At 42.7% G+C, this 17,391-nt stretch overlaps 1 protein-coding gene across 4 annotated transcripts in view; it reads left to right on the top strand.

Annotated features, from left to right (window-relative positions):
- Positions 1 to 2,428: 2,428 nt before the first annotated feature.
- Positions 2,429 to 17,391, top strand: part of RSPH1 (radial spoke head 1 homolog) — a 60,874-nt gene continuing 45,911 nt past the window's right edge. For all 4 annotated transcript variants that reach the window (XR_002099733.1, XM_019528987.1, XM_019528988.1 and 1 more), the window contains exons 1-7: positions 2,429 to 2,536; positions 3,541 to 3,654; positions 3,777 to 3,882; positions 10,593 to 10,683; positions 11,028 to 11,163; positions 11,477 to 11,548; positions 16,763 to 16,934. Coding sequence is in view for 3 of the 4 variants with exons in the window: in XM_019528987.1 (XP_019384532.1) it covers positions 2,483 to 2,536; positions 3,541 to 3,654; positions 3,777 to 3,882; positions 10,593 to 10,683; positions 11,028 to 11,163; positions 11,477 to 11,548; positions 16,763 to 16,934 (745 nt within the window). In the remaining variant the exon portion in view is untranslated. The remainder of the gene's footprint in view (positions 2,537 to 3,540; positions 3,655 to 3,776; positions 3,883 to 10,592; positions 10,684 to 11,027; positions 11,164 to 11,476; positions 11,549 to 16,762; positions 16,935 to 17,391) is intronic.

Below are 17,391 nucleotides of genomic sequence, written 5' to 3'. Positions count from 1 at the left end.
TAGGCTCAGGGGTGATCTGATGGCCACCTATAAGTTTATCAGGGGTGACCACCAGGATCTGGGGGAACATTTGTTCACCAGAGCGCCCCAAGGGATGACGAGGTCGAATGGTCACAAACTCCTGCAAGACCGTTTCAGGCTGGACATAAGGAAGAATTTCTCTACTGTCCGAGTCCCCAAGGTCTGGAACAGTCTGCCAGCGGAGGTGGTTCAAGCACCTACACTGAACTCCTTCAAGAGTAAACTGGATGCTTATTTTGCTGGGATCCTAATACCCCAGCTGATTTCCTGCCCCTGGGGCAGGGGGCTGGACTCGATGATCTCCCGAGGTCCCTTCCAGCCCTGATGTCTATGAAATCTATGAAATCTATGACCATACTAAGGACATTTAAAACAACAGGTGTATCTACATGTTTAATTAATATGCTTTAGGCAATATGTATTAAATCTAGTACCCTTGGGCTCCTGTACACATGCAGGGAGGCTGCTCCAATGTGCTTTAATTACAGCGTGTTGGAGCAGACTCAATTGAGACTGCAGGAGCGTGATAATTATTGCAGTCCAGCAGACTCCAGCATCACATCTATCAGTGTCCCCACATTCAAAAATGGTGGCAGAGGCACTTTAACTAAAGCTTGTTTGACAAGCTAAAGTTAAAGCACCCTTGCTGGCATTTTTCAGTGTGGGGATGCTGATACATGTGACACTCCACGTGCTTTAATTAGTGCAGCTCTCAGAGCCATGCTAATTAAAACACCCACCCTGGGCCTCTTGGATCATGTCTATAAATGCCCTTCATTGTGAGGTACTGCAAAAATGAGCATGAGCTAAAGAGTGTGGTTTTTTGTGATGCTTTAATAAGCATTAAAATAGGCTAATGCACATTGAAGTGCATGTGTAGATACACACAAACACCCATACATTAAAGTTAATTAAGTTGTGGTAAGTTTCCTCTGAGCATCTCAGAATTAAGCCAATTCACATGACGGTTAATTCCAGGCTGTGCTATCTAGCTCATGTTAGAGTAACTTTACTCTGTTCCACGGAGCTTAAAGGAGATATCTGCAATCCTCCAGCATCCCAGGATCAACTGCTCTTTCTCCCTCTCCCTCCAGCAAGGATAGAGTCTAGGAGTCCTGGCTCCTAGCCACCTCCTTGCTGGCAAACCTCTAGTGGCAGGTCAGAGCTCTGTAGGCAAGAAACATTATTAATCCTTAACATGCAACTACTCACAGCATTTAGCGTTAACTTTAACATCACATACAAATTACCTGCAATGCACTTTTCTTGTATTCAGACAAAAAACATGTTGCCTTGATGCTTGTTCAGGCACACATAAGTTCTTTTGTTCACAAATTATCCTTAGTAGGAGGATTGCTAACCTAAGAAAGCTTCATCCTTCCGGTTGGATTTCAGACACTTCAGCAGAGCGAAGTCTAGCATAAGTCTTCTGGCTTCAATTTAAAAAGAAAACACAGTTTATAATAAGATTCACCCAGCTTCTGCAGAGAGGGCTTGCTCTGTTGTCCAGATGCATAAAGATTCATTTACAAGCTGGAGTCATATGATACAATGAACAGATAAGATTGGTGACCTGCAATGTCCGAGTAGCTCTGAACCCAAGAGAAACAATGCTGGATGTAGCTATAGTTTAAAATGTAACATGTTCTTTATATTTACTGATTTCAGGCCCAACCATTCTGTATGACAGAACTCCCAGAAGGCAGAAATGAAGCTGCATGACTATGAGAGACATTCGCTTTGAACGGCATGAGACAGACTCATTACCTTTATTTTGCAATAGAAATGACCATATTTTATTGTGCACACATAAGCCACAGTATAATTCCCACAGTATTTTTGAAAGAAGATTTTTCCAGCGTTCAAGCTGCACAGAGCAGGGACAGAGCCCAATCTCCTGCTAACTAACCTTTCCTTTCCTGCCTAACTAAAGCGGAAACCCTACCTGTTTCCCTGGGTGGAACAATGATTTTGAAGAAAGCAGAAGACTCTCCAGGAGGGTGAGAAATAGAAGAAAAGAGGATGGGAGCAAGGAGTATGCACCAAAATTGCCCTAAGAAAAGTTAACTTGATTAATGGTAACACCCAGTCCATTAAAAAGGAGAGATGATGGCCCAGCCAGGCTCCCCCAACTGTGGGGGAGGTTCTCAAACCCCCTGGACCACGTGGCAGCAGGAGAGTTATCCCCCACCCCCAGCCCCATGCAGCAGCCAGCCGAGTCCGGGCAATGCCCACAGCCCGCCCTGCTGGGCGCCGGGCAGGAAGGGGTTACTGCGCACGGAGGGGCGGGGCTAAAAGCGCCGCGCTCATGACCCGGGACAGCAGCGGGAGCCCCACCCCCTGCCCGGAAGAGCCCGGGGCGGTGCTCGCGTTGCCTTGGCGACGCCGTCGTCGTGCTAACCGCCTCCCTCCCCACCCTGCGGGGCGGTCTCCATGGCGACGCTGACGCGGCTGCGGCGCCATGTCGGATCTGGGCTCGGAGGAGTTCGAGGAGGAGGCGGAGACCGACCTTGGGGTGCGCGGGGGCCGCGGACACAGGGACGAGGGGTGCATGGAGGGACAGATAGAGGGGTAGATGCATGGATGGATGTGTAAATGTATGGTTGGACGGGTGGATGGATGGACAAGACAGCTGGATGGATGCCTTGGTTAGATAGATGAGGGGATGGATGGATGGATGAATGCATCGATGGGTGGGTGGATGGATGGACAGACAAGTGGGTGGGTGGAGGGATGGGTGGGTGCATGGATCGATGGATTTGTGGACAGGCAGATGAGATGGATGGGTGGATATGTGGATGGATAAGTGGATGCATGGATGGATGTGCGTTTGAGTGGGTGGGTGGATGGATAGGTGGATAAGTGGGTGAATGGATAGACAGATAGGTGGATGAATAGATGGGTGAACACAGGGGGAGGGGCAGTGCTGAAAGGAAGGTGGCCTTCAGGTGCCAAGCAGGAGCTAGTGCACAGCCATGTTTGAGGGTGTGAGTTTTTGGGGAAAGGACCTATCTGGGGTTCTCAACCTTTATAGAACCCCACCCCCAAGCACTGCCAGCTCATAGCTTTCACTCATGTTTTTTGACTGCAGAACAAGACTTAGAGCAGTTCTTTCATTGCAAAGAACTCAGAAAGACCCCAACAGGGCAGAGTGCTTTTAACACTATGGATTCCTACTGGAAATCTCTGGGTTTATCTTGTGAATCAGGTGTGCATACCTGACAGTGCTAACATTGTGTGGCACCCCTGCTGTTATACCCTTGAAAGGATCTCAGAGCACCCCAGGCTGCCTTAGCACCATGGCTGAGAATGACCAACCTACGTAAGGGACTCAGAAAAGGAGCAGGTCACAACCAACAAGTGGCTGCCTTTTCTTACACATGTTGAATTTGGCTTCCAGTCTGTCCCTCTCAGCAGATGAATGGCGTTACATGAGACTAAAAGCTTTCCTATCAATACAACTGGTAGAACAAAAAAATAATCATAAAACCCACCTTGCCTCTTGTTCCTTTTAATTAGGAGTATGATGGTGAGCGCAATGCAGCAGGTGAACGACATGGACATGGAAGGGCTCGGTTACCCAATGGTGATACATACGAAGGAGAATATGCATATGGTCTAAGAAACGGACTGGTAAGATTTAGTGCAGTCCTCTCTAACTGAAGTCATTCATATGTTTCAAACAGTTTTATTAAGTGAGGCTGAAATGATAGTGAAAATTGACAAGCCCTATATCTACACTAAATATGTTTCAGGGGACCTACAGATTTAAAAATGGTGCTCGCTACATTGGAGAATACCTTCAAAACAGAAAGCATGGCAATGGCATTTTTATGTATCCAGATGGATCAAAGTACGAAGGTAAAGTGCTGACCATGATTTTGAGGATTTAAACACCCGAGAAGGCAAGGTTATACACTTAAGTGTTAGGAGAAAATAAGTCTAGTGCCACATTTCTAACTAGATCTCTAACACCAACATTTCTGTGTTTCTTTCCTGTTATTCCTGACTTTTTGCAAATTTGGGAGGTAAGTGGCTTGAAGTATTTGGCAGGAATTTATTTTGCTAACTCAATCAACAGAATTTAATATTCCAAATTATACATACCATTGAGCAAAGTTTTTACATCCTCCATTGGAATAATAGAAGAGAGTTACAAGAGCAAACAAGATCAAGAATATGTGTTCACATGTAGTGATTGAGCTCCTAGAATTGTAGATTTTAGTTCAGAGTATTTTTCCTCTTTCAGAGAATTATGTTATCATAATGATAAAGTGTAGGATTTATAGTTTCAGTGCACCCAAAACAGCGAAGAGTAGAAGTTCAACCTAAGGACAGGTGTGCTGTGATCACTATCCAGCCTTGGCACAATTTAAAGCATCTCTAAGAAGTATTTATGACTTCTGGCATATGTTTACCAACAGAGAATTGGTCATGGCTGAGCAGGCTCTGCCACATACCCACTTTCTTCCCTGGACAGCCTCTGTCTCCTGACCTCTCCTTTTGCTGTATCAAATAGTGTCAAGGAAAAGCTAAAAAATGTGCAGAAGATTAAATTAATGTATGCAGCAGAGTCTTTGGGCAAATTTATACAGAAAGAAAGCTTATGCAAGATTGTTAGTGCTTAATTACAATACACAAACACTATTCAGTCACTACCAAACCTGGAGACACCTTCCTGTTTGACCTGAAAATTCTCTAAATTTCTGTGGTTTTCCTTCTGTTGGACCAGGACTTCCCTAATCCAACTAAATACCAAGGCCTCATTGGCATGCAGAAACAAGGAAGAGAGACATGTCAGTCATGTGAAGACCTGTAATATATTAGATGGTGTGCAATACCAACTGTCTAGCCCTTGGCCAAGGAACATTTCTTCTCATTCTTGGACATTTATGGGTTATCTCTGTGGAATAATTTCTATTTGGGCAGTACATTCTCTGTCTTATTCCACTTTGTGACAGGGCACGCCATGGGGAAACCTGACTATCTAATAGTTTATGGCCACATTATGGAAGTTTTGTACAGAAATCACACCTTATAAGTCTTTCACTAGACTTAACTAGTCAGTAGTCCTTTTTCACCAGGCTGTACTGTCTATTTCTTGGTTCATTTAGACAGTCTTTCACTCCAGGCTGTCAGGCCCAATAGTGACAATTCAAGACTATGCTACATCAACATGTGGGGGTTGTGTTTACTCAGTGACTCACTATGATCTCTCACCCTCTGTATACTGGTAGTGTCTTAGCACCTCTTACTCTGGGCAAGGTTCAGGCATGGGAGTCCAGGCCCGTCAAGCTCTTCTGGTTTGAGGTCCTGACCCTGTCTGGCTATGAAGATCTCCTACAAATCCACACTCCACTGGATCCATGAACCATGGAATTTATTATCAACCATCTTCCTTAGCTTGTTTCGTTTTCCAGTTTCCTCAAACCTCTTCAGTTCACCCAGCTCTAACTCTTCTTTTTTGCTGCTCCTTTTTTCTAGTCACTGGCTCTGTACTGCTCTTCTCTGTAGTCTTAATTAATCCTCTGTTCTGGTACCCCAGTTTTCTCCATGAGCTGTTCAGCACCATACTTTTGACTAGAGCAGGGGTTTTCAACCTTTTTTGGTTGGTGTAACCCTGGCGGCCGCTCGAGAAGCGGGGAGTCCCTCAGTGGCCAGTTGACGAGCGAAACCGGAAGTGCCAGCGGCTTTTCCATCCTGGTGCCACGGAACCCCTGGGGCCTTCCAAAGTAGCCTAGGGGTACACATACCCTTGGTTGACAACCCGTGGACTAGAGCTTTAGTCACCAGACTGCAGCTCACTTCTTATCCTGAATCAGCCCTTATATAGTCTCAGGTGGTGGAACCCATATTGGGAAGTCTTCAGTCTTAAAGGGCCTGCAGAGGTGCCTCCCTGTGCATCTTTGTAAATGGAGTTAGGAAATGCTATTACAACACAGAAAAATGGTTTGAGGCTGATTTATTTTCTGTCTTCTTTTGACAGCAAGGAGATTAGTTGAGTCAAACTCTTACCTTCTTCATTAACTGTTTTAAATAATTTTTTTCTAGGAAGACATTTAATTCCAGGATTAACACTTTTCTGCAAAGAAGCTTTTCTTTCTTTTCAGTAGAGATTTTAACACAGTCCTAGTACAGAATAATGTCAGCTTTAAAAAAAAGATTAAAAACTAGAGACTGAATTTTGAAATGTCAGGGCCAAACTTAGGCACTTAATTGAATAGATGGAGACCTAGACGTCAGTGGCTCAGGCCCATTACTCAATATCTTTTCTATGGAAATCAAAATACACAGTTACTTGTAACTGCCTAAAGTTTAAGCAGACAAGTTTGTAAATGTGGACACTTACAACAGGTTAAAAGCATATTGCAGCTAAGATGTAGGATCTTTTTGGGAGTCTTGAAAATATTTTCACACTGTTCTTTTATTTGATGATCTAGAACCTCCCAGATTGCAGTGGTGATTTGAATAGAAAAATTATCATAGAGTTGTTTTGTGTTATGTTTTCCAAAGAAGTCCTGAAAAAGGTTTTTGACCACATTATAAATTCAAGCCCTATATAGGGCATAAGACTATGTTTATTAAAAAGTCATTGCAACTGTGACATCTGAAGTATCGGTAACATAAATATTTAAGTTATTAAGAATAAAGGAATTTAACTGGATTTTTATAATCTTCGGTCTGAGTGTAGAATTGTTATGTTTTGGCACATCTACACGTGCAATTAATGTGAAGCAATAAACTCTGGGGTTTATAACGGGACCACCATTATATACCATTGCAAATGCAATGGGACATGTCTGCAGCACCACATACTGCACATTCAGTTGTTCATGCTGCAAGGGAAATGCTGCAAGGGATATCCTGGGGTCAAAAAAAACCACAGAAAAAAAAGTGGAGAGGCATATATGGTGGCAGTGTGTGCCGCCCAAAGCTAGAGCCTGGCTGGCCAGAGCCACACTCTGCTGCTGGCCAGACTCTGTGCAGCAGGATTACTGGTGTTGCAACCCCAGGAGGCCTCCAGGACCCTAGGTAAGGCTGCTGGAGTCAACCCAGTGCTTGCTGGCCCTAGCTTCCCCTACACCATACAGGGTAACTTACCCTGTGCCAGAGCATGCATGGCACAGGCATTCCCTGGCGATAGCTAGCAGTGGCACAAAGCGCGCAGCTGCTAGTTGTCCTCAGGGAACCAAATGTCCACACACATCTGGACATGGCCACAGTAGCTCCCTTTCTTAGTATAGCTTTTCAAAAACAATACATTGTAGCTTCCTTCAGTCGAGGGTCCAGCTTGAGAAAAGCTGACAAACAGAAACCAATTCTGGCTGCAATTAGTCTTTGAACTTCAACATAATTTTTCTGTACAAACCAAGCAAATAAATCATTCTCCAGTTCCTTTGCTCAGGTTTGATTTAAGAATCTTATTGGGTTTAAAAGTGAAGCTATAATCTCTCTGGTGTTTGGAGGGGGGCAACTGACTTTTTATAGCATCCTCACATCCTGACAGATCGGAACTACTAGTTCTTCCCTCCATGTTTGGTACCTCAAGTAGCCTTTAAAGTCAATTTTCTCTTTTTTAGCTAATGAAGGTTTTTAGTTTCTGTTTCACTTAGTGAAGGGGAACACATTCCCCTTCACAGTAACTCTGCTTTGTTTCTTTTTTTCTAACCCTCATTTAATTTCAACAGCTCATTAACATTTTGCGGAAGGGAGACTTGTTAAAAATTTAGCACACAAAATGATGTTTGGGTTCACAGTAAGAGGAAAACCATATTTGCTTTCCAAAGGCAAGCCAACCCCTGTCCATTTGCTCCCACCCCACAAAAATAAACCTTTTAAGGTTTTTTGGCCAGTCATAAAGAAGCAAATAAAAGGCATAAGCCAAAGTTTTAAAAATCCTATTTCAGGTCACCGTGAAAAAATGGGTTTATTATTATATTATTTTTTGTTCATTTCCTCACATAAAGATATACAAAGTCTTTGATATTACAAGCAGAAGAGCTTAGTCAGCCCAACAAAAAAGGCAGGAAGAGTAATCTTTTGTAAATGTAAGCAAAATACATATTTCAGTTTATAAAAAACCGAACTAGTTTAAACCACAGGCTTGAAGTAGAGATGTTCTTACTTTGTATGAAGTAGGACTTCAAATACCAAATGATCAGTGTAAAGTGACCTAGATTTTTTCAGAGAAAAAAAAGTCTTTGAAGCTACTATGAATGTTGACTTGTTTTAAAATTATCAGATTGTGCACCAACTGCCCTCTAAACAAAAATGTCCAGGCTTTGGCAAACATGCTAAACTGTTGATATTTTAAGAGGTATTTGCTATGGCTAAATACTCAGTCCACATGGCAACATAAGCCTATAACACTATAAGATTTATTGCCAGGAGATGGAACCTGTCAGTACTACCCAGAATGTTATATAGCTTGTCTAGTTCATCATAACATAATATATATTAAAGCGGATGAGGTATGAACAAATGTAAAAATATATACTTACAGTAAAAGAAAGATCAGGCAGCTGAATAGCAATTTGTGGACAAGGGCACAGAATGAAGAGAAGGATTTGAGAGTAAAGTGGGGAAAGCAAGGAAAGAGAGTGGTAGTAGAAAAATGAGACAGCCCAGAAGAGAGAAAAGGAGTGTGAGAGACATATGAAAGGGGGCACAATCAGGAAAGAAGGGAGGGAGCCAGAATAACATAGACTGTTCCTTCTAGAGTGAGGACCTGATAAATGATCAGCTGCTTTTGTCTGAACAGAAAAAACTGGTGTGAGGGCCAATTGAGGATTTTTCCTATGTGACAGTGTGTTGGAAGCATCCTGAAGGCAAACAGTGGCATGGAGGGGTGCAATGTCTGACTAACAGAATGGTCCCTAGGAGACTGCTCTACTTGACACAAGTTAGAGCCTCTCTGCAGGCCCACAGAACTAGGCTTTTAAATAAACTTCCCTGTCCCCTTGTTACCGATTATGCATTGATTGAAATAGCTTAGTTCACACAATGTGATTGCTGTTATTTTAACTTTACAAACAAGGGTGTAAAAAGGTGTGAATAGGTCAAGAGATTTTGGAGCAGACAGCTAGAATTTGAGAATCCTGTATGTGTGTGCAGAAACATTCCTTAGATAGCACATAATCTCTCAGGGCTTGAGTAACGAAGAGGTGAATAGCTGAGCAGAGGAGGAAAACAGTTGAGAATACTGTTTCACAACTAGTAGTAAAACCACACATGCTCAGATATCCAGCTTCAGAAGCAGAATAGCATCTTGCACTCCTTTATGCGTGGCTATTTTCTACATTTTCTCCTTCCCTAGTTCCTTTTGTTCACAGATCATTGCAGAGGCACACAGTTGAGTACATCTAGTACATTCTAATACTGTAGCTCTGTGGTTGCTTAGAAGATGCTCTAGTGTGCTGATCAGGTCCATGGTTCAGAATATTTTTCCTCCCCCTTTTTGAGGCTTAAAGCCTTCGTTCACTCAATAAATGGAATATGTCCTACTGATCAGTTCGTGCTGCTAACTTTTCTGTTGATGTGTCAAAGCCTTTAGCCATCTGTAAATATGTCACTAATAACAGCAGTAATGATCAAGTGATAAAAACCAGATTTCTGTTGAAAAAAGCCAGCACTGTTGTAATCTCATTTATGTTTGAGTACAAACAGACTACACAATGATCTACAAACCAGCTTTTCCTAGAGGCTACTTGACAACTATCTTTGCCTTTCACATTCAGGTAGAAGATCACCGAGTTAAAATTGCTTCTTTTCCCTTTGTAGTTATTTACAGAAATTACATTGCTTAATCAGAGCTAATTTGGTATTTTGGCAGCTGTCATAATAATGGGCACTGACAGAAGTGACATTTGTCATGCAGTTGGTCTAATGAAAGTGCTCTACAGCTGTGCCTTGGTGCACTGCATGGCTGCAGAGTGCTTTAAAAGTGGCCTATTACATGACAAATTAACCCTTATCTAATGAGGGATCAGATGTTGGTGCTGTCTGCAAAAAGAGAGGGGGGAGAGGGCAGAGAGAGAGAACTGTGGGCTGGGGCTTGCCCGACCTAAACTGAAGAGAGTGGGGGACGGATTGGAGTCCCTCTGGCTTGCAGAACCCCCTCCAAGGCCCTCCCCCTCCAGCTCAGGTCAGGCAAACCCCTGCCTGCAGCTGCATCCCCCTCCCTTCCTGCAGACAGCTGGGGTGGGAGGAGGGCTAGAGAAGAGAGACTACAGGCAAGCAGTTCCTCTGCTGGGTCAGCTCCAAAGTTGAACTCAGTTCCCTGCTCTTGCCCCCATGACAGTGAACGTCTATTGGGTCAGGGGGAGGGGAGGATCACTCTAACTCCTGGTACTTTATGTGATATCACTTTATGTGATAAAGTTCCAGGAGTTAGAGCAAGGACCTGCATGTCTGTCAGTGCTCAACATTCTTTTCTGGTTGTTTAATTGTGTGCTATCTTCATTCACATAACGTTAACTAGATGCCAGTACAATAGTTCTAAAGACTGATTAGCAGGACGCAAAGTGAAATTTATCACTTCCATCCTTTTTTTTTTATCATGTCCATTGAAGGAGAATGGGTGGAGGATGAAAGACATGGCAACGGAGTATATTACTATGCAAATGGAGACACCTACACTGGAGAATGGTTTAACCATAGAAGGTTTGTTTCATGGTAACAGCAATCTTTCACTTTTTATAAGGACATTAAAACAACACAATCTTCTCTACAAATTTGTGGCTGCCTATATGAAAGAGAGAGCTGTGGGAGGGTTTTGCCAATCAAATCCAATTTCGCCAGAAAGTGTGCAGTAAGACAGCTCATTCCAATAGGCACAGACAGAAGACTGACTGAGTATGAATGCCCGAGCAAGAAGGATGTGCGATTGGAAATTCAGATGATGGTGGTTATTTTAGTCATATGTCTAACTCATTACCTGTGTAAAGTAATCCAGTATTTTATATTTAAAGTAATGTAAAATAAAATTATTATTTGCCATTTCCCAGGCACGGACAAGGTACATACATCTATGCAGACACTGGCTCTAAATACGTTGGTGGCTGGGTTAATGGGAACCAGGAAGGAGGAGCTGAACTCATTCATCTGAACCACAGATACCAGGGCAAGTTTGTAAATAAATACGTAAGTGTGTTGGAAAGTTTGGGTTTATTTGAAAACACTTTTTCACCGTCCCAGTTTGGGCTGTTTGCATTGAAAATTCTCATCGTTTAATTTAGCCTTGGAACCATAAATGTAAGAGAGAAAACATAATTCACTGGTCAAATAGGGAAAAAAAATGTTTTAAGTATAAAAACCAACCTACACATGTAGTTTGCATAGAGTTTTGTATAGCTTTCAGTATTTTTACTGAATTGTATAATGTATCTTGCATTTACTCCTTCAAAGTTTGCTAGCTATAAAGTCTTTCTAATTCTTTTCTTTTTTTTTTTTTAAGCCAATAGGTCATGGAAAGTATGTCTTTGATATTGGGTGTCAACAGCATGGGGAATACGTACAATCAGAAACGGTAAGTAATATAGTACAGACTACACTAAATGTCAGAAAAAAATGTTTTGCTTTGTGCTTTGCAAGTGCAAACACACAGAAAGGCCATTTCTACTCCCAGTGCAAGAAGCAACAGTGCACTGAAATCAGTATCATCCCCTAAATGTTCTAGGCTTCAGGAGGAAAAAATTAGATGGACAGCACTGTAGCTGAGGCTGCTTTTGAAAATATGCCCCATTATTATCTTGTTTCTGTGACAGGCAAAGTACCCACAACTCCCATTTATTTCTGTGAGAGTTGTTGGTTGATAGCTGCTACGGGGGCCAATTTTTCTCTCTGCCTCTTGAGTTTGGATCTTTCAGACATATTTCTGACTACCTAACCAAAGTGCAACAACAGTACTACCTCACTTTTATAGTAAGCACATAGTCTTGGCCTAAATTTCTGATTTCAAGTTAGTGAACATGATGCATTTTGCTTGGATTTAGCCTGCTCTTTTTCTGAATTGCCTCACATACTAGTTTACAGCTTCCATTTTATACTACCTCAAAACCTTCATAATGACACCTAAATTAAAGCTTTAGGTGATTTGTAATCTATATTTATTTTTACTCCTGCTATAAGGAGACTTTCTACTTTTTCTTTCTGCACTGAACAGAGGCCTGACTGGCCAGTACCACAGCCTTGGCCAGTGGCAGTGTGTGATAGAGTCTCGGAGGTTCAGTAGTGTGTGTGGGGGGGCCATCAGCTCCCTTTTTCTTTTGTCACCAACATGCATGTTTAGTGGCCATTTAAATACCAATTTTGGATGGCAAAAAAGGATGTGATTCCTTTTCCTGAAACAACGAACCTCTACCCACTGCTCCTACACCATGTGCTGCTACTGCTACTTGGCCTTCCTTGCTGTCAGCCTCTGCAAGGAAGGTGCAGGGTGTAGGTGTGGGAGGGAAATAACAGATGAGAAGGTGAGGTGCTCTCTTATCTCCATTCTGGTTCCCCTGTATTAGGCAGCACCCAGAGTCCATGCCTTTCTCACCCTCCCATTGTTATGCTACTGGCAATGAATGTGTCAAATGTAGTTCACTTGTATTTCTTTTTTCATAAATTTACTTAGCTAATCCAACCCAAGGACAAGAGAGAGGGCAGCAAAGAACTGCCTTCTATTCCAGGGTATGGGAATGCACCTGCCATTGAAGGCTTTATCTTCTTGGAGCCTGGTTTAACAGAGGTGCTGTCTGACTTGAATGAAGTGTTTCTGCATGGTTTACCTGCATGTAACAAAAGCTAAAAAAGGAGCATGGGAAAGGTCTGCATTTCTAATCTTTGACAGAGTTTAGAAATTAGAAAGTTTTGCTTTTCCTTTATAAATACAGCTCCTGGTATTTATGTATTTTGTTTGCTAATACTTTGAGAATGTTTATATCACTTTTTGGAACTGTCCATGTTCCAGCAACTGTAGGTAAACAGAGTATTTGAGATTCTGCAAGTGATTTTCAAACAGTAATCAGTGATCACACTGTTTTTGTGTGTGCAATGATGAAAGCTACTCTACAGAAAGAGACTTGGAGACAGAAAAACATGAGTGATTCATTCAAAGTCATGGATCGTCAGTTACCAGGATCTGGGTTTCTGAACTTCTTCTTGAGAAAGTGTAGTTTCTTTAAGGTTAGAAAAAGTTGCAGCATAACATTTTACAATGCAAAGAAAAGAAAGTCATAACAAGGACAAAGTGCAAAGTGATAATAAAAAAACACTTTTAGCAAAGAGTATACACATGTATTTTATAAACTTCACTACTGCAGTCATAAATAGCAACAGCACCTACAGATGGAGTTACACATCACACTTAGACTATACTAAATCTGTGGAATGTTAAGCACTGTTAAAGTTAGACCATACTGTGAGTAGTTGCACATTAAAGGTTAATACTGTTTCTTGCCTGCACAGCTATGACTTACCACTGTAGGGCAGGTGAACAGGGTCATAGCTAGGTACCAGGGGACCTGGGGTGCATTTTGATGAGCGTGCGTGTACAAGGCTGTGTGTTTCAAGTGGGGCAAATAGCAGCAGATAATTGTGCCACTGCTATTTGTGCCAGGCATGCCCTTGCACGTGTGCTGTTGTGTGTAGCATATTGACTGGAGTGGGGCAGGGGAGGCTGGGGCCAGCACGTGTGCGAGCACCAGTAGCCCTATCTGGAGTCCTGGGGGCCTCCCAGGGCAGCAGAGGCATTGAGCTAGCTGTTTGGAGTCTGGCCAGCAGTCAGTCAAAGCGTGGGAGGCTCAGTTTCTGGTGGCTTACAGCGCTGCTGCATACACTGCATCACTTTATTTCGTGGCAGATTTTTTGCCACTGGACTCTCCTGGTGTCAGAAATAAATACCATGCTGCTAATTAGCAGTGCAGTGAACAGGTGCTCATGCACCATGTGGTTTGTGGTGCTTTAAATGGGTTTGAGGTGCCACAAACTGTATGTGCGCTCTCATCGAGACACACTCGTCGGCTCTCTCTCCGCTCTGGGTCAGGCAAGAGGAGGGGGCTGGGAGTGATACATTTTGGGGTGTCGGAGACTGAAAATTGCTTGTTTTATCTCCATGGAGGAGAATGAAAGCATGGCCATGATAACCCATGCTTGATGTGGCATAAATTTGAGATGCTCACAGGGCACTTAGTATGAGCTACGAAGCTTTGAAGTGTGGACACTAGCATTTTAAGCACCCTTAGAGTGGTCCAAGTCAATGTGCATCTTCACTGTAACAGATTGAACTAAGGCAAGGAACCAGGTGCTCCTGAGTTGAAAGCATAGTTCTGCTGTTGGCTTCCTGTGCAGCTTTGTGCAAGTCATAGTTTCTTCATCTGTAACATAGGGATATTTCTTCTGACTCAAGAGGAATTTCATGAGGATTAGCTAATATTTGGTTACTACTTTGAAAGTGTAAACCACTATTGTAACTACAGATGATTATAATTTTATGTACCTGTTAGGTAAATAGCTACATAAAATATAAAACATAGAATTCTACTTTATTTTTTAATGAGCTGGTGCTGTTTCTTCAAATGACAGACAATGCCAGTGTTCAGATATTAATTTCCTTCCTTTACTTTCAGTGGAAATAATATAACTTTGATTTGAAATATTTACACATTTTCAGGCAAGGTGTTAGGAACAATAACACTCATTTTAGATGAATTTGTAAGCAAGAAGATTCAAAGGATTGCATGTGGCTGTAACGGAAGATTTGTGTGTGGGACTACATAAGACCTTCAGCTAACCACCTCGTTTCAGCACATCAGCATTATTAGATATTTGTAAGCAAAATGTATCTTGCAACTCCACATCAGACCCTTGTTCAAAGTGTGCAGGGGTAGATGGGCCACAGGCAAAATTTGAACCTACCTATCTCACCTGGAAGGATTTGTCCCTTAGTTCTTAAATCCATCTGGTAGCTTTTGAGATGTGTTGAGGAGGACTAGGTTATGTCTTTATGAATCTGAGCCACACTTAGGTGAGAGACAAGGTGCATTGATGAGGATGTTGCATTGGGTCGGGATGGGTTTTTTTTTTATATATATATATATATATATATATAGCACATAATTCTTTCTCCCAGTTGAACAGGAGAGCAGTGTGTGCAATTAGCATAATTAGTGCTTGCTCAGTGGCCCTGGCCTCACCATTGACCTATGGAAAGAAGCCATTTCTGAGGCTAGCTAGTTTGTCTAGCACTTGCTTTCCCAATGCCTTCCTTGAAGTCAGCAAAATGGTGGCTGCAGATACCTAACCAATTTTTTGACTGACTGGCTATGAATATGCTGCTCTGAGTTTTATTTATGTTATGTGCTCAGTTTTACTGTTTAGTTATTTATGTTATAGGGGAAACCATAGCATCCTTTGTAAAAGAGGGAAAGCAATGACTAGAAATATGAGGATATGTAAAGAGGAAATCATTAAGAAGATAGTTTTGCTTCTTTGGCTAAGAGTTTAAAAGATGAGTACTTTTCTAAAATTAGGAAGCCAAGTCCATGTATAGGCATGGATCATGATTATCAAAAGTGTGAAGTGTCCAGCAGCTCCCATTGACCTCAGTACTTTGAAAATGAAGCCCTGGATTTAGATATACAAATATACAAATAGGAGCCTAACTTTAAGCCTCAAATCAGAGTCATCATTTTCAAGTGAATGCAACAGCAACTATTTACTACAGGCCATACTACTCCATTCTAATTACGGCAATGAGAAACTTCATTTATTTCCTGTAGTTTAGCGGTATCAAACCCATTCTGGGTCCTGGGCCAGATCCAGACATCAAGTTCTTCCCAGGCTGAATCTGTGGGGCTGCATCCAGGCTGGGGGACAGCATGGATCCAGGGGTGTGTGCCTGCATGGAGCTGGGGGCATGCAGCTGCATGGAACTTCATTCTGTCAGAGCTCTGAGCTGCTGCAGGCCATTGGCTCCTTGCAGATGCATGTCCCTGACTATGCTGTGTGAACATAGATCCATACAGCCACACTGCTTCAGATTCATGCTGCTGCATGCCCTGGGCACTTCTAACCAGAAGTTGTGCAGAGCAGGGAAGAGGTGACAGCTGCAGACTGTCTTGCTCCCTCTCCCAGAAACACTTCTACTGATGGAAAATTTCCACTGCTAGAAATAAATGCCTCTTTATGGCCTAAGTTTAGATAAATTGAACCATCACAACCTGTACTCAGATGACAAAAACATAAAGAGTACAAAGTTTATACACAGTACTTCCCATTACATCATGGATCTTACCCATGCATGACTGCACTACAGCGTGAAACCTCTGATGTGGTTATTGACATTTGCTTAGTGCTGCATTGAGGTGGGTAATTATGTCTGCTATGGGGTGTAGCATATGCAAAAATGTGTGCACCTTACTGTGGCACTCTTAGTGGCGTGGATGTGCCCTGCATGTCCCCATGACTCTTCTGTACATGACAAATCTGACCCATTAAAAAACAAAATAAGCAAGCATTAAGTTTGAGACCAACATTGGAACTCTCTGATTGCTTCAACGTTATCTAGCCTGGCATTTTTTCTAAGGCTTGTGACTATTCAGGCTATTCCACTTTAGCAGCATAGTTTGAAGGGCTGTATTGTTACCTTTCAAACTTGGTGAAAAAAGATTTTAATCCCCACAAACTTGGTCTTACTCATGACCTTTACATTCCTAATGTTAATGCCAGATATTTTTTATGTTCATGTGGTTTCTAGGACAAAGGGGAGGAGGAAGAAGAGGAGGAAACTTCAGCCGTAATTGCTCCAAAATGGAAAGCAACAAAACTTACTAAATTGACTCTTTGGACTCCTGCCCCTGAGAAACCCCCACCTCCTGAAGAGCCTGCAGCAGCAGCAACAACAGCAGAAGAGGAGCCAGCAAATGCAGGTTTGTCCTGATGAACTGCTGGATACTTTGTCTTCCAAATAGTTTGAGTTACTAGGGTTGGAAGGGACCTGAGCAGATCATCAAGTCTGACCCCCTGCCATGGCAGGAAAAAGTACTGGGGTCAAACGACCCCAGCAAGGTGATGTCTAGCCTCCTCTTAAAGACCCCCAGGGTGGGAGCCAGCACCACTTCGCTTGGAAGTTGGTTCCAGATCCTAGCCGCCCTGTGAAGTAGCGCCTCCTGATGTCTAATCTGATTTTACCCTCTGCCAGCTCGTGACCATTATTTCTAGTCACTCCTGGTAGTGCTCAGGGGAACAGGGACTCCCCCAGTGCCTGCTGGTCCCCTCTGACTAGCTTGTAACAGGCCACTAGATCCCCCTCAGCCTTCTCTTGTGGAGGCTGAACAGGTTCAGGTCCCATAGCCTCTCCTTGTAGGGGCTGCCCTGCTGCCCCCT

Source organism: Crocodylus porosus, unplaced genomic scaffold, assembly GCF_001723895.1.
Source record: "Crocodylus porosus isolate Cpor-Errol unplaced genomic scaffold, CroPor_comp1, whole genome shotgun sequence".
NCBI lineage: Eukaryota > Metazoa > Chordata > Crocodylia > Crocodylidae > Crocodylus > Crocodylus porosus.
Note: the sequence above shows the minus strand (reverse complement) of the source record. Positions and strands in the feature narration are given on the sequence as shown.